We start from the raw sequence: 22823 nt of genomic DNA, 5'->3' as shown, positions 1-22823 counted from the left end.
TAATTCCAAAAATAACAAGGAAAAAAAAAAAAACAATTAAATTTTTTTCTGATTGGCTATATTGGAAGCGTAAGCTTCCTTGATTGGATTTCATTACGGATCTAATTCAATCTACAGAGGAAGCAGCTACTCTGAATAAACATGATGATGTTTTCTTGGTGTTCTAGTTTACAGGAGCCAGGTGTAAGATCAGTTGCTTCAAATAAGGATGCTGCATATGCAGAGCTTGTCCTTGATGTTTCTCCAAAGACTCAGCGAGTTGTACTGAAAAAGAAGGTACCAAGACACATTTGATTTCATTAAAATGCTGCTGCTGTGTGCTGAAGTAAAATAATGTGCTGTGAGTAGAAAAAAATAAAACATTTTCATGGCAACTTTTAAAGGGTGGAGACAGACTCCACTGAAAGTGACGGGTTATTGCAATTCAGGTTGCTTGAATTATGGTGGTGCTTCCATATAAGACTTTTATATGGGGGTAAGGATAACAGAAAAGGGAATTGGAATAAAAGCAGTAAGGAACATTGTAAATGCGTCTGAGGCAACCAAGTGTGCTAATTGTATGTTGGAGGTTCTAGTGTAGTACAAGGTAGGGCATGTTTCCTTTTCGGTTGCATTGTAAGCTAAGTCTTCCATTTCTGGAGCTCTTAAGAAATAGAAACTGTATTTAAATATCACTGAGATTAAAAATAGCTTGTAAATACAGCTCTGCATCTAACAATGCTCATGTAGGATGCGTATTCATTGAATATCAGAATTGAATTAGAAGTTTTTATATAAACTAGTCTCTAATTCAGGGCTCTGAAGTTATACAATTTCAAGAATTATAATTCAAAGCATCTGAGAGCAAAACAGAACAGAGATATTTGCTCTGTACTGCTGCATTCATTTAAATGTTGAATTTTTATGCAACAGGAGCCAGGAAAACGATCCCAGCTTTGGAGAATGACGGGCACAGGAATGCTTTGCCATGAAGGTTCTTCAGTTCCTCATAACCCCCATAAACCTTCTCGGTCTGTGGACTCTTGTATGATTTTAGATATTGCAGGTCTGGCAGCTGTCACAGATAACAGGTATTGCGAATGCAATTTCTCAGGAAACTGGTGTAGTTTTGAAAGCATACTTAACATATGCTTGGAATAAGGAAAGAAATGATTCTGAAGGCATGTGGAAGAGCTAGATTTTATCTGTCTTTGTGAACAGACCACATAATCGCTTTTGTGACTTGGAAATATTTGTATGTCGTGGTTTAGTCCCAGCCAGCAACTCAGTACCACGCAGCCACTCGCTCACTCCCCCTACCCCAATGGGATGGGGGAGAGAATCGGAGGAGTAAGAGTGAGAAACACTCCTGGGTTGAGATAAGAACAGTTTAATAATTGAAATAAAGTAAAATAATAATAATAACAATATAATAATAATAGTAATAATAATATACAAAGCAAGTGATGCACAATGCAGTTGCTCACCACCCAACGACCGATACCCAGACAGTTCCCGAGCAGCGGTCGCTGCTCCCCGGCCAACCCCCCCAGTTTATATACTGAGCATGACGTCATATGGTATGGAATAGCCCTTTGGTCAGTTTGGATCAACTATTCTGGCTGTGCCCCCTCCCAGTTTCTTGTGCACCTGGCAGAGCATGGGAAGCTGAAAAAGTCCTTGACTAACATAAGCAGTACTCAGCAACAACTGAAAACATCAGCATGTTATCAACATTCTTCTCCTACTAAATCCAAAACACAGCACTATGCCTGCTGCTGCTAGGAAGAAAATTAACTCTATCCCAGCCGAAACCAGGACATTGTAGAAGCACGGCTAATGTATTTTCAGCAGCAGATTGTTAAAAGAGCACTTCAGAAGTGAGATTAGGAAAATGAGCTTGAATAAAATTAGAGTAAGTGGTCGCCATTAACTCATCTCCAGAGTAAAACTGAGAAGTTGGAATCCTCCAAGTATTGGGTGGCGTGCTTTCATTGCAGGTACGAGCCCCTGATGTTGAGAAAGCCTGATCGACGGCGCAGTACTACCCAGACATGGAGTTTTCGTGATGGAAAGTTGACCTGTGGTATTCATGGACTTGTTGTCCAGGTCAGTACTGATTGTGTGTTGAACTTGTTTTGACTGTTGCTGATAGAGATGACAGAGTCATTTGGGCTTAGTATTGAGCTCAAAGCTTTGAGGCCAAAGTTCAGAATACAGAAGAAACCAGACTTGCGCAAACAGCTCGTGTGGTTTAAATTCATGTTTGAATGTTCTTAATCAATTTCAATTTCAAATAATTAAGCTATTAATTTGAAAGTAAATAATTAGAAAACTAACGGTACATCATTGTTGAAAATGAACAGTATAGTGATAAATAGGGCCTTGGTATTCTCACACATACCGAATGTGAGAATGCCTTAGATTGTGTCAGTTAGTATCACTGATGAAAGTCAAGATTTGTGTATAACCAGCACTTCTCAGAATTATGGATCTAACATTTTAGTAATAAGAATTTTAAAAGCAGTTTGAACTGTTTGCCCTTTCTTTGTGTTCCAGGAAACTCTGACTTGCAGACAGCTAACACTTGCAGATTATTTGATAATTCTGCCTGCTGATGTTAGAATTTGTAGGCACAGAAACCTGGATTGCTTTTGCAAATTCTAGAACTAAATGTCAAAAGAATTTTGATGCTTTTTTTTTTTTTCTTTTTTTAAGTGTTTCAACCATATTTGTCCATTGCTTACAAACAAATTTGAATAAGTTATCCTGCATATTGTGAAATAGCAAAGTATGTTTGTAATAAGTAATGACATCATTTCCAACGTTTTATTTTGAAAAATAAATTGTGCCGGCTATGTCAATGGAAATAGTGAACACGTTAGCTCTGTGATGAAAGTGAGTCTTTTTTGTGCGCAGTGAATGTGGAATGAGTCTGTAAGGTACAGAATGATAATATCACTTTTAAAATCCTGCAAATAGGACACCATCATGTTCTACTGGAGATGTCTTCCCCCTCCCCCCCTTCCTTTTCTTGTTTCTAAATTCCACATAATTTGTTGGGTTTTTTTCCCAAAATATGTGCTTCAGGTATTTTTTCATTTTAAAACAGAACAGCAATGACAGAAAACCAGCGTCTTGGTCATTTTGCTCAATGTACGTGTCCTAGAAACTAGAAAGATCCTGCAGAAACCAATTTTGAAATTTCAGATGCTTGTTCTGATGTAAGCAAAAAGAAAAAGTATGGAAAATACTCCTGAGGCTTCACAATAACCTTTTAAGACTGTATTTGTAGTTCTGTTCTGATTAATTTTAAAGGCATGTAGTAGCCATAAAAGAAACCTCCAGAACAGGTACAGTAAGGATAGCAGCAATGTAGTGTTCCTTTGCCACCTTTAATACCATGTTTCAATTCTAATACCAAAAAACTGATCTAGAGAAAAATATTTTACTTAGTCCCATGATGTTGCATTGATCATTTTGTGATCAAATTACTGTAGCTTAGTAAGTTACTATTTGTCAGGTTGAAGCAACCCAAAAGCCCTGCGTTGCTCTTTTAAGATGTTGACTCAGTAAGGATTTGCGTTTTCATCTGCAGATCCCGAGTTCTTCTTTTAAAGAGCTTTCTGTCATTTTGAAAGTATTTTCAGGAAGCACTTCCCACGTCCGATCATGGTATGATAGCTTCAGTTTCTGAACATGCAGTGGGAATAGTTAATTATTGATCTGGGCTGCTTCTTCTAGCTGCCAAGCTGATTAAACATGAGTTACCAGAAGTTTTAGTAATATCAAGGAAAATGCTGCTGGACTGCTTTTCTTTCAGTTCTGAAGAGTAAGTAGTATGTTAATTCCCCTCACACCCAGACTACTCAGTCTGGGGTGGAGTATCGGACAAATTTCTTCTTCAGCCTTTTAAGGAGAGGAAAGTAGAGTGCACTTTTAAATTAATGTATGTAAATAGTTACCTGAAGCCTTTACCTGTCACTTAATTTTTTTTTTTCCCTTACTCTTATTTCTTTCTCCAGGCAAAGGGAGGAATACGAGGTCTTCATGATGGAGCAGAAGTTGTTCTTGGTCCTGATACTTCGCTTGAACTTTTGGGGCCAGTTCCACCTGAACAGCAGTTCATAAACCAGAAGATGAGGCCCGGCTCAGGAGTACTAGTTGTTAGAGTCATCCCGGATGGGCCCACGAGAGTTCTACAGGTGAAGGTCCTTCATTAACTAGAATCTACTTTCATTATTTGCTTGTACTTGAAAGACCTTTTCCTGTATTGCATCTCTAAATTCTTACAGAAAGTTAACTTTATAATGATATGAAGGGGGAGGGGAATATCGTAAAACAAATAATTACAACAACATTTATTTTGTTTATTTTTAAAAAAAGAATAATTTTATAAGGTAGGACAATATAGCTGTAATTTATAAACAGGAAAGTGATCACTAGTAATTTATTTGTTTATCAGATAACGGATTTTAACCAACGTAGAAATGATCGTTTATCCAGTGAAGTAGATGAACTTCCAGTTACGGAACAAGATCTACGCAAGTTAAAAAATCCAGATACAGAGCAGGAATTAGAAGTAAGATACTACAACTAGCATCTGTCTCTTTTATTTATCATTTTTCTTTCTAGATTTTAGAGGGGGGTCGGAGGGGTTGTTCGTTAGCTTTTCCCCATGACGACCTCTTGTTATGAACTTGTAGATTTTCCTGCTAAAACTCCTCGTTCTTAGAAGTTGGGTTTGTATGTCTTAGCCCCTCTTTATTCGAAGACTAACTGTCAATGAGCTGTTCAGCCTCTCTGGAGATGAGTCTAAAAAAAATACCTTCTTTGCAGAAGTATGTATTCAGTATCACAGGTTTTTTCAGTGTTGGTTAGTTAGTGTGGTTTTTTTTTTTTCTCTCTCTCTCTTCAAATACTGTTTTCTCAGGTGCTTGTGAAACTAGACGGTGGAATAGGATTGTCTTTGGTCAACAAAGTTCCTGAAGAGCTAGTATTCGCAAGCCTCACAAGAATTAGTGTCCACTACACACAACTGTCAACAAGTCAGGTGTTAGAGCTCAGTGTGCAAGACATACAGGTATTTGCCATTTTGAAACAAATCTATTTGTTCATGGGTCTTCTGCGGTTTTTGTTGTCATAACAGGTTTGAAAAACGTTTACAGCTGTTACTGGCATTTCAGTTCCTAAATATCATAGAAGTTTCAGTTAGCATCAGTGTTTCCTTTTTTCATTGTTCTCTACTTACTAATAGTTGAGACAATGATGCATTGTATTTCATGCGGTTGATTTCTATCAGCAAGTTAGGATCTTTTTTTATTTTGTTTCTCCCTTCCCAGTTTTTGGTTCTTTGTCATTACATAACTAAAATGCAGCCATTGAAAGCAGGAGTCCTAATGCTGGTAGTACTGCAGTATAAATCATAGAATCATAGACAAATCAGGCAAATATAAACCTCTTGTATTTTTTTAACTAGATTTTGTTTCTGACTTTGCAGATTTTTGCTTTTACCTTTGTTTTTAGTTCAGTCACTGAAATTCAGAATTCACAAGTTAAAATGAAGACTGTAAAGACTGGTTTTATTCTACTAAAAACTCCCCTCAATTATTGGAATTCTGTTCCCAAATATGTAAGATTTCCTTGGAAGGGGAATTGTGGGTACTGATGTAGGCTACAGGAGATAAATGCATACTTACATGGATCAGTCAAACTTAAATGCAGGAGTAGTTTAACTCTGCTGTTGTTTAATATTTTTGGCTGTGTTTTTTGAAAAAGGAAAGAAAAATCACAGATAACACAGTGATTTTGTTGTAGGTTTCATTTGTTGGTGGCTATAACCACTTTTTTTAATGGAGGACATTTCTGAATATTTTTTTGGTATGGTCTCAGTGGTGGTCAGTAACCAGATATATTCAGTATCTCCCTGGATCAGGGACGATGTATTTCTTGAAAGCTTTTAAGTCCTCAGTTAAAGAGGATCAATTTTGCTGTATATTGTCACCCATTCAGATTTTGTTGTCTGTCTTGTCCACTCTGTAGGTGGACAACCAGCTTATTGGCACCACACAGCCTTTTATACTCTTCCTGACACCCAAGATGAGTGAAAATGAACCTGTGGAGACTGGTCCTGCAGTGCAAGTAAATGCAATGAAATTTCCCAGTAAAAATGCACTGACTGATATATACAAGGTAAACTACAGTCTTTTGATTGTGCCATGCAGGAATTACTCTGTTTAAATGACCTTTCCTGTTCCTAATTTTTACTAGTAATCTGAATTAAATAATCTGTGAAATACTTTGTTGAATTAATACTGAGGCTTAAAGGATACTGTATCCACCTTCTCATGTTCATAGTGTTTACAGCTATAGTACAGTGATGAACAGGATAATATGTTCAAAAATACAACAAATTAGGCCAGACCCCTGTTTGTTCATGTCTGCGACCTTGCTTTTCAAGCCAATTATTCTCACCTCAGAATTGACAGGTACCGTTGTAGCACAGTGAACCAGAATATCTGTGTGATGCTTTTCATGAGTTGTGTACAAGGTTATTACTTCTTTCTGATAAGCTGTTATCTTGCAGCATAAACCCTGCTCTGTGTACTGCAGCTATTGACGTTGTTTGGAAATTTATCCACCAACTGTGGTATGCATTGTGAGGGCCAAACTGAGTCGGTTATCAAGACCTATTTTCTCACTTGGAATCTTCACCAATGTATTTTGATGCTATTTTGAAAACCGGCTGATTTCGGTGTTGGAAAACAGCTAAGCATCAGGTTCTGAAGTGTTGGTATTAGGTAATGAAGCACAATAGCTTCCAAAAAATTGAAACAATTGTCACTAGTTGTAGGTAACTTTAAGTGAAGACAACTACCAAAGACATTTTGAAGGTGGGAATCTTACTATGAATCTGTTCCAGTGAAAATATTCCGTTGAAGTAGAACACATTGTCCTATTTAATGGCTTACATGGATGGTATTCCTTGCGTTAATACTGTAAACTGAGACTTGTTTATCTTTGTAGCATCTGATGATCACTGCTCGAAAGTTCACAGTTCAGATTGAGGAGAAACTACTTCTGAAGCTGTTGAGTTTCTTTGGCTATGATCAGTCTGAATCAGGTACAGTATAAAATTACAAAGACCAGTTTTACAGTATAGAGAAGTATTATGATCTTTGCATATAAAAAGTTCCAAACCCCTAGCAAACACTTAGCTGCTTGGAAACTTCCACTGTTGAACAGAAAGCTGGAAAGCGTGTGTCTCAGTGGCCCCCATGAAGCTGTTCATGTATATTGTTCTTGTTATAGTATTCAGGTAATGACCCATGCAACACGCTGCTGTCCAGTACACGGTTGCTGAGCTGAGCCTCTGGGGGAACGAGTTTAGTATTCATCTTAAGTTCCTGTATCTGGATTCATCTAAATTAGGATAAAAGAAATTGTGTTATTAATTTAGCAAACCACTTTGTTTAGCAATGTTTATTTATTTAAACCCAAGGCTAGAAATGGGATCTCTGTTCATTTCATAGAATCATAGAATCATAGAATCATTTGTTCCTTGGGCAGTTCCTCTTGCTTAACTGAAGGAAAATTTTGGCTGTCTGACCTTTTAGTTGTGGCATCCATACCCATGGCTTTAATTGTAATATAAGTTTTCTTCATTCAGTGGGGCAAGACAGAGCTCCTGAATCTTCTAATCTTGTAGGTGGTGTTCTAATCCTTCTGTTGTAGGGTTTATCTGTACTTTGGAAACTTTCTGAAATGTCTGTTTTGGAGCAGCAACCGAAACAGTCACTTTTATTATGCAGTAGGGTGTGTGGGGTTATATAGTAAAATAACTGTTTCAGGAAAAAAATACTTCTGGCATGATTCCAAATGTGGGCAAGCCTACAGATGGTGCTCAAGAGTGCTGTGTCTTCCTAATCCACAGTATCTTCTGAATTGTCTCTGAAAACATACAAGTATTAAGTTTCCCAGTTTTACAGAGGACTTCAAGACTTAGATTTGTGGTGATGAAGAAGAAATAAAGATTTTGAGTTTCGCTCTTAACGCTGTTTACTAATCTGTCCTTTGCTGTGGTTTGCCCTGATTCTTCTTCTGTTTTTTGCTTTCCTTACTCACTGTATGCTCTTTGTAGTTTAACCACTGATGCTGATGATGTCATCCAAGATTCAGACAAAAATAATTTTGTCATTTACATTCAACATGTTTAATTGTTCAATGTGAGTTCATAAGACTTTGTCATCTTTCGTCTTTCCCCCCGCCTTCTCATGCCAGCAAGATCCTCTTAGAAATAACATATGAATCTGTTAGTGCCAGCCAAATTTGGCTCACTCTATACATAAATTGATTTATTGAATGTCTTCCAGGTAGGCATTTTGTCCATACAGATTGTCAGCTTTGCTTGCTTTGTACATTATATTGATAGTTGAGTGTGTAAGGAAGTATAGAGAAAGTAGAGAGGAAAACACACTGTAAGACCATGACTGCACAGTAGGAAGCATTGCATAGTTACATTTGTATCACCTTGCTTCTGTATGCTGTCAAAGATAAATTAGAAGGGAGATTAAAAGCTCGAATAACTTAAACTGTGCACTTGGATGACTTTTTTTTTATCTAGCTACAAATACATTAAGGTTTTAGAGATGCAGGCAGATCTGAAAAAAAGTTCTTGAGCCTCAAAGGTCAACTTCATGTCACAAGGCATGAGTAATTTTGCTCACCACACTATCAGTTGCACATACTTCTTATTTGTACAGAGAAATTGTTAACTCTTTACAGACTATGCATTCGTAACCCCATATTTACTTACATATAATCTGTTCTGATTCCTGTATTCTGTCTGGATGCAGAGGTTGAAAAGTATGATGAAAACCTCCATGAAAAGGTTGTTGAACAAGGTGGAGGACAAAAGCGATACTACTTTGAAAATCTGAAAATTAGTGTGCCTCAAATCAAGTTGAGTGTCTTCACTTCCAACAAGCTACCTTTGGATCTCAAGGTACGCCAATGTATTCACAGGGTGCGCTTCCAAGTAAAGAGATTCTATTGTACGAAAAAGGGAGCAGAAGTTTTAACTTACTACTATTAATTTCCATTTACTCTTCTATTTAAGTTACAAATAATAGACGTTCCAATAACTTGTTATTTAATTTGCATAATTTTCAGTCTCTTCTGTAACATTCTTTCATTTTTGTAATTTCAGTTGAAGCACAGCCAACTTCACCTACTAACTCACTACTTTACGAAGGGTCTTAGTTACATTAATGGTAGTGTAAAGGGGCTTAAAGGGAATGACTACCATATGGGAGGGTGAAGAAAAACAAGAAGTTACTCAACTTAGGGAGCAGAAATACAGGACAGCTCTGAGTGCTTTCATCCAAAAAATGTTGTCTCATTGGAACTGGAGGGTTTGCATGAGCACTGCGCAGTTTGGTTCAATGTTAAAGTGAATTCAGATTGAGTATGGACTTAGGTAGAAAATCTGGTCCTTTTCGTGTGGTAATAAATGTTCTGGCATAGTCACTCAAGTGAACCAGGGATTCCAAATTATAGCAAGAAGATAATCTCGGCCAGTGTTCCCATCTTGTGTATTGGGACCTTCCTGGACATAATAAGGTGACAACAGTCAGTAATATTTCAGTTCCCTCTGAGCTAATTCAACTAATTTCCTCCAAGGTGGGGGAGTTGAAACAAAACCAGCGAACCAAACCGTAAAAAACTCTCCCCACTGTGGAGGAACTGAACGGCTGTCTGTTCAACTTGTGTGTTCAAAAACCAAAATTGAGACACTGACCAGACTTTTTTGTACCCTTGATATTATGGACATTAAGATCTGCAAGCTTTTAAAGAAGTTCAGTTTTGTGGAACGAGTGTGCATCATGGAGTCCTACCAAGATGACCCAGCATATCATCAGTCCTGCATTCGTGTATTGCTTTTACCAAACCCTTGTGCAAAGGAGGACAATTCGATAGCTAGCTGTAATATTCCTTACCATTCAATGACATCAGCAATGTCTTGAATGTGTTTGCACTTTAGCTTCAACACAAAAATGCTTATCATCAATTACCTCAAATTTAGAGAGAGAAAGCAGTGGTGAGTGCCTTTAAGAAACTAGTAATGTGCACTGTTCTGTTTGGACTTCCTACCACCTTTGGTATATGATTGCATATGGATATGTCTTGGCAGCTGCCAGCATTGTTCCCAAGAGAAAACTTGGCATATACCTTTTTTTTCCCCCCTAATGATAACAGTCACTGCCTGTATTCTGTATATTAACTTTCACAGAATGAGTTCCATTCAGTTTTGTAGCACAGGAAAGTTCAGGGTAGGAGGGAGAGAACAATCACAGTAGAGCCTTTGTAGAGGTTTTTCTAACTACCTCTAATGTTTCTGGCTTGGACATTGCTGTCTGGTAATTTGGTGTAGACAGATTATTTTTTTTATCAGGTACCAGTATTAACAAAGTTGCCTTATATAATATCTGATAGTTAAACAGGAAATTACTTCCTACCCAAGTGAATAATGAGGACTACTCTAGTTAGTCATCCATTTACTGAAAAAATAAATAGGTCCTTTCTTACTTGCAAACTTAAATCAGACCTGTAATTTACCATAATTGCCTGCAGATGGCAGAAAAACGCATATTACTTACTACCAAGCATGCTTTAGTGATTAATGTAGAAAGACAGAACACGAGTGTCAGGCTTCTTGCCTTCTTCAGATTTTTTGATGTTGGTGACTGTGCAGATGTCCTTATCAAGACCTGAAATAGGAGCAGTCTCTCTCTTAAAAAATTACTTTTCTGATTAATTTTTTCCAAAATTATTTTATTTATGTGTGTGTATATATAGATGTATAGCTTGTCTACCTTAAATATGGGGTTTTATGTGTAGATTGTACAGGTTACAGACAGCCCATGGGCTAATTACTGTCTTAGTTTTCTTCCTTGCAAATAATTGAAAAAGCTGGTTTAAAGCATTTCAGTACACCACATAATGTTAAGAAACGAGCCTCAGGCTTGCAGGAAATTATGTATGTTATTCCAGCTCATCCTGACACTTAATCCATTCATAGAACTTCAGCAGGGTGGAAAATACCCAGTTTTGTCTTCACTATGTAACAACAAAATTGATTCAGGGTTTGATTTAATTGAACATTACAGCAGTTATAGCAAAGTGCTAAGCAGGGAATCTTAAATACATTTTGTTTTGAAATATTCCTGTCAAGTGTAGGAAACATTGCATCAGGAAGAGTGTTTAATGGCTGTCTGGTTACTGAAGAAATGCAGTTCTAATAATTGATCATTGCGTACCAGTAAAAGGTTTGTGGAGCGATTGGCCTCTATATGAAAGCACCTACATGGCAGTGGCAAAGTACTCTAGCAGCTTCAGATAATTTTGGTTTGTTACCCATTTAAAGGTTCATTCATTTGGGTGCTGTGAATGAGAAGTAGAGAGAAAAATTAAAGTAGCAATATCTTTTCTTTAATTAGGCATTGAAAAGCACGCTGGGATTCCCTCTAATCCGATTTGAAGATGCTGTGATTAATCTGGATCCTTTCACTAGGGTCCATCCATATGAAACTCGGGAGTTTATCATTAATGACATTCTGAAACACTTTCAAGAGGCAAGTGTCATACAGATTTTATTGTGGCAAAGGCTGAACGTCTCCCAATTGAGGAGTTCTCTGCTGGGGGGGCGGGGGGGGGAGGGGGCTACACGACTCTTTCTTGACTGTTAAGTGTTAGTGCTGTATTGCTTCTTTGGTATACTGAGAAATAGCATCACATGCTTCTACAACTACACTGCATTTTAAGATGAAGCTGTTGTTGATCTTGCTGGTACTTGTGTGTTCATTTCTTCAGGAAAACTATCTGGTTTTGTATGTGCTTTTGTTGTGGACGGGACTTGTTCCTTCTAATCAACCTTGCTGGTGTTAACGTGGTCCATAAGTGATATTTCGTTCTTCCTGTTGATTTTACAGGAGCTGCTCAGTCAGGCAGCAAGGATTCTAGGTTCTGTGGATTTCCTTGGCAACCCTATGGGTCTACTGAATGATGTTTCAGAAGGCGTTACTGGACTTATAAAATACGGCAATGTTGGTGGTCTCATAAGAAATGTCACACATGGAGTGTCAAACTCTGCTGCGAAGGTAATAATTATGATATTAAAGTTTGCTAAAACAATAAGCAAAAAGTAGTCAGGAAACAAGTAAAATAGAATTATTTGCCATCTTTTAAACTGCTTCATGTCCTGTTTGTTTTATACGAATTATGTTTGAAGTGTAGATTTTTTTTTTTTTTTTTTTTTAAGATGCTTCATATATACACTTCAGGGATGCCAGAAATCCTGCAGGAGCCAATGAAACCACTCAGGGCCCTATTGTTGATATACGTGTATTTTGTAGATTGAGCGTGGTAGTTAGCTGGAGTGAGAACTGAAATGTTGCTCAAGTGTAGTATAATCTCCTGTGTGCAAATGAACAAAGTTATATTATATACAATATATAGAGAGAGCTTTATAGAAATTTGGAGTAGGGGTTATTTAGTATAACAGGAGTTGTTAATTTTTATATCTGGAAAGTGATTAAGCTGATGTGAATATCAACTGTTAGGCTAACGCTAGAGGTTTTTTTTCTATGCCACATAGCAACAAACTACAGAATTCCTAGATTGCTACTCATTTATCTGTAGTTTAATTCCAAAGTCTCTGCATGGTGAATGTTCTTTTGTCCTTCCTGATAACAACTGAGAGAATTCAATTATATCAGTGTTATCAGTGAAAATAACTATCTTTAGTGCCTGGGAGAGGTATGATCTGAGACAGCAGCTGAAAATAGGAAGTGGTTTTGATCATGGGTGATACTGTACTTGATAGTGAACAAGCATATGTTCTTGAAATATTTTTCATTACATACATGGTGTGTCAACATGTACTGTAAATTAACTTTGTGTCTGTAAATTAACTTTGTGGGTAGAACTGGAATAATGCTTTCTTCACATAAGGACATGTTAAAATATGTTTTTGTGAAAATTCTTTACCTCCTATTCTTTTCATTTTCCAAACTGGTAAGTTTGTACATGTATATTATCATGGTTCACCGTTTCATAACCTATTCCACTTATTTGCATACAAAGAAATCTACTTTTTTTCCCACGTTCATGGGAAAAGGTAATTCAGAATATGAGAAAGGTGAAATGTAGAGTTTGTGTAACTACAGATGGCTCAAGTCTAATGGTATCAAACCCAGTTAAACTGCCATAGAGTTCCCCAGTCCATCACCAAGTGCATAGCTGTGAGCGTATCTAACCCAGGTAGTTGAACCATAAGGAAAGATGAAATACATCTACTCTATCATAATTATCTTGTTGCCAGCATTAGCCCGTTTTGGACAACTTCAAGAAGTTCCAACAAAATACCATGTTCTTGATATTCCTGTCTTAATCCCATAGTAGGTGGTTCTGTGATTATCAGCACTGCAAATACAAGCTTATCCAAGCAATCTGGTGGAAGACTTACTGAGCGTCTGTAAGGCGGCATCCATCTGTGCAAATGAGTATTTTTGTCCATACTTTCTGCTCGTGGTTCTAGTCTCTGGTGACCCATCCACTCCACCCAATAGAGTATGTTTCTTTAGAGTTTCCTTTCTATAAAGTGTTGTTTCCTCATTGCAGTCACATCTGCAGCAACAGTCTCATAAATCTTTCTTTAAAAGGCACGAGCCTTCCTACGTTTCCCACAAGGGCAAGGTCATTCTTTGAACTTTGGAGTCATTTGTAACCAAGGGTTTTGTGAAGGAAGATTTTCAAAGGCAGAAGGGCAGTTGGATGCTGAACTCCTTTCAAAATTCAACAGGAGCCGAGTGCCTGCTTCCCATTTATACCTTTGAAAATCACCCCATGTACTATTTATCTGTCTTCCCAGGTATTTTTTTCTTTCTCCTTTATATATCCAAAATGCCTGTGATGCAAGTCTCACACAGTTCCCTTTTAAAAACTTTTTATGTGGATTATGTATTTGTCCTTTCAGAACAAGGAGAGAATTATGTCCTTTAGAAAGGCTTAATAGTACATTATGCAACTCCTTGGTTAATCCCCCTTCCAAAGAATGGATCTTAATTGTTCTACATAGAAGATAGCAGTAAAAAAGGCTCAAATAATCAGGGTGAATTATTCCCTATATGTTGCACAGCTTTTAGGCATCTAAATCTGCTAGAAAACTAAGGCAGGAATGTCCATATGATAAAAAATTGACATTTCAAGTACAATTTGTGATGTGTTATGTATATGGTACAGTGTAAAACTTTGTCTTTTACTCCCTTCTTCTCTACAATGTATACGCCTTATGATCTTGTCTAGGATTTGTGAAGTTTTGGTAAAGAAAAAAATGTAGGGGGGGAAAAATAATTCCAATTACTCGAGAAAAACATGACTGAAACAATAGATCATTTTCATCTTGCTGTTCGTGCTCTCTGTAGGGAAAGTATTTTAGTGTATTTTTACTGCATAAATTTTCACCTGATTCAGCTGTGCCATAGAGGTCCTCATCTTTGCAGCTTATTCTGCAGAGCCGGTAACTAATGCAGCCAATAGATGAGCCTGTGTTCTGCATGGAAACTGATGCCTGGGAAAAATACCCATTGTGCTTGTTCTGAGTACCTGACTTTTAAAGTGTCTTAAATAAAAATCTGTCCTAGATTTTAAGATGAGTTAGCTTTTAAGGTGTGTGTGTAGATAGATAAACAAACTTTAATACTATAATCATCACTTTAAAAGTAACACTGCTTGACTGAATTGAAAAGTAAGCTATTTGAGTTGTATCTGGTTTTGTCGTTTTATTGCTTTTCTATTTTATAGTTCTGTTGATTATCCCTGTAATGGCTTTTCCATGCATTTCAGAACACGCAGTGGGTAATGCCTTCTTTCAAGTGGAGAGCTGCAGTGTATTTAAGTTGGCACAAAACCTTAGGTTAAATAAAGTTCACTACAGACAGTTTTGTAGTTTTTATCCCTTGGAGACTCCAAGTTCTGTATTTTAAAAAGTTCTTTGATCCTAAATATAGACACCTGAGGGAATTTCATTCCCTCTGAATGGAGACTTCTATAGTTGCCATATGCCTAGAAATGTCTTGCATTCTTGGCATCCACACTTTTATTTCCCCTGTTAGGCATGATAGTACTGAATCCTAAATTATTCCTATTGCAGAGATGTTTCAATTAGAAATGAATATTGAACACTGAATTAGCACCTGAACAAAAATTTTCTGTAGCTTGTGTTCTCCAAATGGAAAATCAAGCATGGTTGTATCTATTACTGGCAAATAGGTGTTGTGCTGACATGAAAATCCTGGTAGTAAAGGATTGAAAAGATTAATCAGCTTGTCAATACTTATTTAATTTGCCTGATTCTTTCGACCCTTACAAGCAATTCTGTTACCATTTATGAATTAGGAGCATACAGTAACGTGGTTGTTACGCCTCTGCAGCTAGACCTAGTTTCTGGAGAGACAGAGAGAGAGAATGGAAATAGTTGTTGTGTCCCTCCCTTCCTCCCGAAAAAAAAAATTTAATGAACTTCTTAGAAGAGCTTAATTTTCATATTGGACTTTGAAGTTTCCAGTGAGAAATTTAATTAGGCTTCTTAAGGAAAGGCGAGCCATCAGCCACAGCTGCATTTCCTTGTTAGGTTTTTGTGGAAGCTTGCAGAGTTCTGAGAGGCAGCGTTCTCCTTCGGCCTGGGAGCAGGCACCCGAGATGCCAAAACTTACGTATAGAGGAGTTGCAACAAATTGTATCGTGGGTGTTTGTTTTCTTTTATGGCTGAGGAAGAGGCACAAATGAACTTCTGCCCTGGACTTTCATTCCATATATTTATTTTAATTCAGTTCAGAGTGATGGCAGAGGTGTGTAAGTGCTTAACAGAGAGAGGAAAAGAAGCAGGGTATTGGAAGCAGGTAAGAAAATTATAAGACTAGTAAGGACATGAATATTGCTCCAGGTGAGCGTTTGACATGGAGGCATTTGTAGAAAAGGAGCATGAAAGCAACACGAAGGGAAATAGGAGTTTTAACCCTCATTGTAAGATAAATCAAAGCAGAATCTCAAGTGGTTGGCAGTGACAGAAAAATAAAGATAACTGAATGGAAAATGAAGAGGAAGTAATAAAGGGATTATTTAAAAACAAATCATGAACAAGTGTTTGACTTGTATGAATGTTAACTTTAACAAAACTGGCAGTAAATGAGAAGTGGATATAGCAGAGCACAGAAGGCAGGTACAATTTAAGCAGGTTCTACCCAGGGACAGACGGAAATGTTTCTAAAGCAATCAAAGCCCATGGTTCCCTTTGTTTAAAGTTTCTTAGTTTATGTAACCAACCACTCTGACTTGATACACTTCAGAAGCAAGAACAACTGGCATTCTCGCATCTTTGGAGACACTGTGATCAGTAGTTCTAGGAATATTAGCTCAAAACGCAATTCAAGTAGCTGAAAAAAAAAATCGTATCTTGGTGACGGGGAACTTCTGACAAAAGCCTTTGGATATGAAACCTGAGAAAGAAGTATGGGGTTATTTTATGCAGGCGAGTATTAAACAAAATAGTCAACTGTTAGTGTAGAAGGATCATGGTGGCATTTGGGTTCTGTTTTTCCTACCATTCTCTATTTTCACAATTCTCTTTTGTCTCCCTACTCTTCTGTTTAACTGTTAACAGCAGAATGTGTATGATTACTGGCAGTCTCATACTGGATAAGAATGAGGAAGGCTGGAATACGGGCCATCTTTCCGGATAGCTTTACAGATTTGAATTTGGGTTTTACTTCAGGAAAGCTGACAGTCATCCTTTACAAGGGTAGTCTAGGTATTGAAGTCGTGGGATTTAGCAGCAATTGCCATAATTTTTTTTTTCTATTCCTAGAAGTGATTTGTACAGTTCAGGTCAAATATAGCTTCCCTTGTGTTTTCTTCACTGTAATCGTAAGATTTTTCTCCTCATGTCTTCCCCAGTATTGTCTAGGGGCTACTGCAGCTTGTTCAGGTAGTGCATCCAGGTGGCACAGCAGATTGTCTTCATTCAAATGCATTTCATTCAAAGATTAGCAGTTCATGTGCAGGTTCAAGTTCTGAGCGGTGAGAATCGGTATGAAAATGTGCAGATTATGAGATGAAGAGCAATTGAAATTCCCAGGCAGAAATTTTCAGTGCTGGGAGGAGCATTACAGATGAGGCCATTTACCCGTTTCCTAGCAGTTTTAAAAGACAGCAACCTTTATGGCCAATTAGTGACAATCAAAAGCCATGGAAAGTGTCACTTTTTATGTGCAGAACTTGTGGCATCTGTGATCAGTATCTTTGAAAGAGGTTTGGGGATAAAGGATCGTCTTTGAGAAGTTTGAGGTATTACTTTGTTCTTCCTATTTTTCATTTGTACCATGGGATAAAATGTGTGTGGCCAGCATCCTGGTTGAAAGTTTTCTTTGCAATTCAGGTTAAATTCAGCCTTTCTTAATTACGAAGCTTCTTATACGAAGTGTTTGTGAACCTGCTTTGACTAAAACATATTTTTGTTGGGGAAATGTGCATGGGTAAGATCAAACAAAAATGGTGAGGTGTTCTATGGGAAGAACTGTTTTGATCCGGACTTGATGTCTGAAATGTGCACATTCAGAATCAAACTGACACACTGGTGGTGGCTTTGAATGAGCCTTTTCCAGGAGAAATTATTCAGTAGGCAGTGAGGATCCTGCAACAGTGCAGCAACTGCAACAGGGGGGTGCTTAGCTGTATACAGGAATGCACAAGTGACCATCTTGGCAATTAAGAAAAAAGGGGGGTGTTAGAAAGCTTTAAGTTTTACACCTGCTCTAGAGCTTTATTTTGAAGGGTTTTACCAGCTGATTTTCTTGCAAAATAAAATACAGTGTTCCTGTTTTGCTGACTCATTGGGGAATTCAGTGCAAAAAGGAGAATTTCAACTGTGGTATGCAAAATGTTGCCAAAAGCACAAACTGTGAAATTAGAAATAAACATTAATCATAGAGATGAAATGAAATTTCAATTTTCAATCTTAACCTGCAGTTTTTGAATGGTTAGCATGTCATGCAAACAGGCACATATATCCCATATATCACAATTAGCATCTGAAGGAGAAAAAATGGGTGTGGGTTTGAAATTAATAACTTCAGTCTTGACAAAAGGCTCACTACACCTCCCTACTGTATATATTAAGTTATATAGTTGTGTAGAATATGTTAAATAGTACAGATTTAAACTTGAAATTCCTTGGCTGCGTATCCCTGAGGAGGGAAAACAGTATTTTTATGTCCATGGGAGATGGGTAAGGTCTCTTCTGAAGCTGTAACAATAGATGGTTGGCATCAGTTCAGCAGATCCGAACGTGTCGCCCTTCAAAGAGTTGTTCCCTACGTACACTGCACGCCCGACGGCAGGCCGAATTAACGTGTTTGCATTAGGTTTCCTTCAGAAATGCAACGGAACACAGAAAACCTGCGGGTTTTTAAGTAGGAAGTTCTTTCAGATCCCAAGTGTGGTCACAGGTGACCGTGGCAGAAAATGAAACTGGGTGGGAAGAGGCTGACTGCTGCGGTGTATTGCTGGGAGAAAGTGCCCCAGGAAAACACAAATCGACAAACACGATGTTAAAAAGCAAACTTCATCTGCCGCCCCCGAACGCATTGTTCTTAGGTATTAACGGAAGGAACTGGGCTGGATCGCCTCAGGCTTTTTCTCAGGTTTTCAGCACATAGAGGGGTTTTTTCAGGAGGGGGGTGCAAGAGGGCAAATGATTCCGCTCCCAAAAAATAAACGCACAGGAAGACCTTCAAGCTTTGTAAGAGTTAAAGTTGGGGGGGAAGGGAATTATCTGTTAAGAGTATTAGTTGTTTAATAAAGCGCAGTTGTCCTCCAGATGAACCCGCCAGTGACTCTGCAATTGGGGTCATTCCAAGTTCATGCTGTGGACTTTTGACTGCCTTCTGTGTCTGTGAAAACAGCCGGCGGTTCCTGCAGGGATCACTCACTCAACCCTGTAACACAAAACTCTTGCCAGCGGGCACCTGCTGCTGCGGCTTCCCAGGAGGTCCCTGAGGGCAGCTGCCCAGCCCGGCCGGCATCTGCGGAGGCGCAGGCGGCGGGGCTGCCCCGGGACCCCCAGCCCGGCCGGCATCTGTGGAAGGGCAGGCGGCGGGGCTGCCCCGGGACCCCCAGCCTGGCTGGCATCTGTGGAAGGGCAGGCGGCGGGGCTGCCCCGGGACCCCCAGCCTGGCTGGCAGCCACGCAGGCCGCACTCAGGGCTCCCCACGTACCCCCAGCCTGGCTGGCAGCCGCGCAGGCCGCACTCAGGGCTCCCCACGTACCCCCAGCCTGGCTGGCAGCCGCGCAGGCCGCACTCGGGGCTGCCCCGGGACCCCCAGCCTGGCTGGCAGCCGCGCAGGCCGCGCTCGGGGCTCCCCACGTACCCCCCAGCCTGGCTGGCAGCCGCGCAGGCCGCACTCGGGGCTGCCCCGGGACCCCCAGCCTGGCTGGCAGCCGCGCAGGCCGCGCTCGGGGCTCCCCACGTACCCCCCAGCCTGGCTGGCAGCCGCGCAGGCCGCGCTCGGGGCTCCCCACGTACCCCCCAGCCTGGCTGGCAGCCGCGCAGGCCGCACTCGGGGCTGCCCCGGGACCCCCAGCCTGGCTGGCAGCCACGCAGGCCGCGCTCGGGGCTCCCCACGTACCCCCCAGCCTGGCTGGCAGCCGCGCAGGCCGCGCTCGGGGCTCCCCACGTACCCCCAGCCTGGCTGGCAGCCGCGCAGGCCGCGCTCGGGGCTCCCCACGTACCCCCAGCCTGGCTGGCAGCCACGCAGGCCGCGCTCGGGGCTCCCCACGTACCCCCAGCCTGGCTGGCAGCCGCGCAGGCTGCACTCGGGGCTGCCCCGGGACCCCCAGCCTGGCTGGCAGCCGCGCAGGCCGCGCTCGGGGCTCCCCACGTACCCCCCAGCCTGGCTGGCAGCCGCGCAGGCCGCGCTCGGGGCTCCCCACGTACCCCCCAGCCTGCCCGTGGCGGCATGCGTTAGGAAGCGCAGTTAACGATGGGATGTGAGCTAATGAAAGCTCCTTTACTTCGGGTAGATGACATAAGTAGGGGCGGAGAGTGCTGCACAGAATCTCAAGAAACGTGTTTGTTCCATGGGAAAAGCCGTTGCCTCCTCTGGGTTGTCAGTAACTTAGAGGGGGTCCAAGTTTGTGGGTCTCTTAAAATGAGAAGCTGATTATAGCGTTTTGCTGATTTAGTATTCTCTAAATTAAGACTGGGCCAGTTCTGTTGATAGTTCCATTACACCTTTTCTCTCTGTGCAGTTTGACTTGGTTATAAATGCGCTTTGGGCTCGGCCTGAACCATCTTCTCTGTTCAGGCTTGTATTGAACAGTTGACCTGGGTACGAAATAATGTGTAAAGGGAAGTGTAAAAGTACACAGCGTATAAATTGAACTGAATTCATAAACTTTCCTGCTTAAATACCTGAGTACTTCTTAAGAGACTGACAGAAGCCACGTAAAAGTATTTTGTGGAACAACTTCAGATACCTAGGACTTCTAAATCTGACAAGTAAACACCTGCTATTTTTTCAGCTACTTAAAGCATTTCATTTTTCAGTCCCAGTATAAAGCACAGATGACCACAGTGATGTGAGAGGAGGAAGCTGTGTTGTCTGTCTGCTTACTGATGCCCAGTTTGTAAAATTAAATATGTAGTGCTTCCATTCCTTAACAATGCATGTATTGATTAGTAAAGAAGCTGCTCTAGAAGTTATTTTTATGGTCAGTCGCAGAAATGTATTAAATACCAATCTTGAGACATTGCAATAAAAGGAAGGAAACTCAGGCTCAAGAATTTACTAGACAACTTTATCTGTCCCACTGCACCTGTGCACCTAGTCAGTGTGTATGTCCAAGAATACTGCATGTCTTTTTTTTATTTTTACACTTTCAAAAGAATAACGCCGAGATTTGAGGATGGCTAACTGTCCTAGAACTTTTTTTTAACCATAACAAATCCTAGCAGCACATATATGTGTCTGCTTAGCCTATGACATGTACACTGTGAAGATTTTTGCCTCCATATAGTGAAATAAACGCTTCATTTTGAACTGTTGTATTTTACTGTTGGGAGTCAGCATAAAAATTGGCTTCCTCTAAAATGCCTGTAACAGGTTGCAGAGATGTAGGAAATAAAGGTGATTTTTAATGATATTGCTAGAAGGCAGGTAACTACAAGGGATTAAACTTACAGATATGTATTAACTGCTTAGACGTAGTCCATTGTATTTAATCACTTGGCTGAACAGTGCTTGCACAACTTCTGTTCAGCGGGGAAGGGAGTGGATGTGGGGTTTTTTTAAAAACCAAAAACACAGAAGAAAGTAGCCTCTACTTTCTGATGCTGTCAATCTACTTGAGTTTATTATATAGCTTATAGCTATGGTTTATGATAACTGTGTATATGTGTTGACATTTTAAATGTATTTAGATAATATCTAAAGAAACATATCATTTCATGCTAAAAAGACAGCTTATTGGTATTTTTAAAAAACTCGGAAAAATAATGTTCTATGTAAAACATTTTGTCCTATGTAAAAATATATATTTTGGGGCAGGGGCATGTCAGTATTTTCCAGCTAACATTTACTATATATATATTTATGAGGGGTTTACTGTTAGGTTCGCAGTGTGCACTGATCTGAGATGCTTATTCCTTTCACGCTGGCTCTGCTGCGATGCCTGTTGTGTCTGTTGGTACATCAGAAAGAAGGCAAATGTTGAGGTAGCAGAGGGGAGGAAAATTAAGTTCTAAAGCCAATGTTCCTGCTTAGGGTTGTTAAGGAAGAAGGTATTTAACAGAACTCATATTCAGAAACTGATAATCACTGTTCTTTCTCTGCCTAGACAGCCTTTGTTTCCTGCGATAAGCAGCTCTTCTCTTTCACATGGACAGTTAATAATATTTAGGGGAGTTACTGTTGAAACTGTGGAATGACTTTTAATCATCAAGACTAGGGATTTTCCTGTTTTGGAAAATGTGAGAGTGTGTGTGTGAACTGAAGATGACATAATTCACAGTTTACATTAGACTTTCTAACTTAAATTTTAAATACTCTTTTCTACCTTGCTGAAATAACATGCTTAAATTTGTGCTTTGGTCTCCGAGAACCAGCTATTATTATTGGAGATAAAAATATGAACATCATCAATGTGTGGTGTTCAAGGCTTTTTTGAAAGGTGGTGGTTTGAAAGGGCAAGAGTTGAATGGGGAGTTCAACAGAGAACTCCTTTTTAAAGGAGTCCTGCAAAGCAAAGATGAGAACTGTGTAAGCCCTGTAATTTCTAATTTAAATCTAGTTCATTGTGGGGTTTGCACAGAAGTTATAACTGACCTATATTTAATTTCATCACTTTCTCCCTTCAGATTCCATCTTGGAATGTTCTACTTTGCTCAGTCAATAATATTTGTAAACGTACCATTCTCTGATGCTAGAATTACAATGGAATGTTTGGACTAAAGTCATATTGTGTATTTATCCTTTTGGGATGTCCTTAGAGAACCAGGCAGTGCCAAGAGCTTAAAAAGACTTTAAAAGATTACCTAAAACTTATTTCTATGCTGTGTGCTTCACGCATCTGGCTTAGAGGGAACACGCCGTACAAAGTCTAGAAGTCGTTTTCGTTTGCTTTGAATTCTTCTTGTGCCCCATAAGCCTTATTGTTTGGCCCCAGCTTTGATTCACAAACACTGTATATGGGTGGTTTTGTTTTTCTTCTATTGCTTGAAACAGCAAAGG

General features: G+C 39.6%; 1 protein-coding gene across 2 annotated transcripts in view; it reads left to right on the top strand.

Moving 5' to 3' along the window:
* VPS13D (vacuolar protein sorting 13 homolog D) overlaps window positions 1-22823 on the top strand; it is a 111897-nt gene that overhangs the window by 57825 nt on the left and 31249 nt on the right. For both annotated transcript variants that reach the window (XM_075721612.1, XM_075721611.1), the window contains exons 54-64: window positions 168-276; window positions 913-1070; window positions 1980-2088; window positions 4005-4184; window positions 4445-4561; window positions 4913-5062; window positions 6022-6171; window positions 7006-7102; window positions 8835-8983; window positions 11478-11612; window positions 11970-12137. In XM_075721612.1, coding sequence (XP_075577727.1) covers window positions 168-276; window positions 913-1070; window positions 1980-2088; window positions 4005-4184; window positions 4445-4561; window positions 4913-5062; window positions 6022-6171; window positions 7006-7102; window positions 8835-8983; window positions 11478-11612; window positions 11970-12137 — 1522 coding nt within the window. The remainder of the gene's footprint in view (window positions 1-167; window positions 277-912; window positions 1071-1979; window positions 2089-4004; window positions 4185-4444; window positions 4562-4912; window positions 5063-6021; window positions 6172-7005; window positions 7103-8834; window positions 8984-11477; window positions 11613-11969; window positions 12138-22823) is intronic.

The sequence above is a fragment of the Pelecanus crispus genome, chromosome 15 (genome assembly GCF_030463565.1).
Source record: "Pelecanus crispus isolate bPelCri1 chromosome 15, bPelCri1.pri, whole genome shotgun sequence".
Taxonomy (NCBI): domain Eukaryota; kingdom Metazoa; phylum Chordata; class Aves; order Pelecaniformes; family Pelecanidae; genus Pelecanus; species Pelecanus crispus.
The sequence above is the reverse complement of the archived record's forward strand: the minus strand, read 5'-3'. Positions and strand labels throughout refer to the sequence as shown.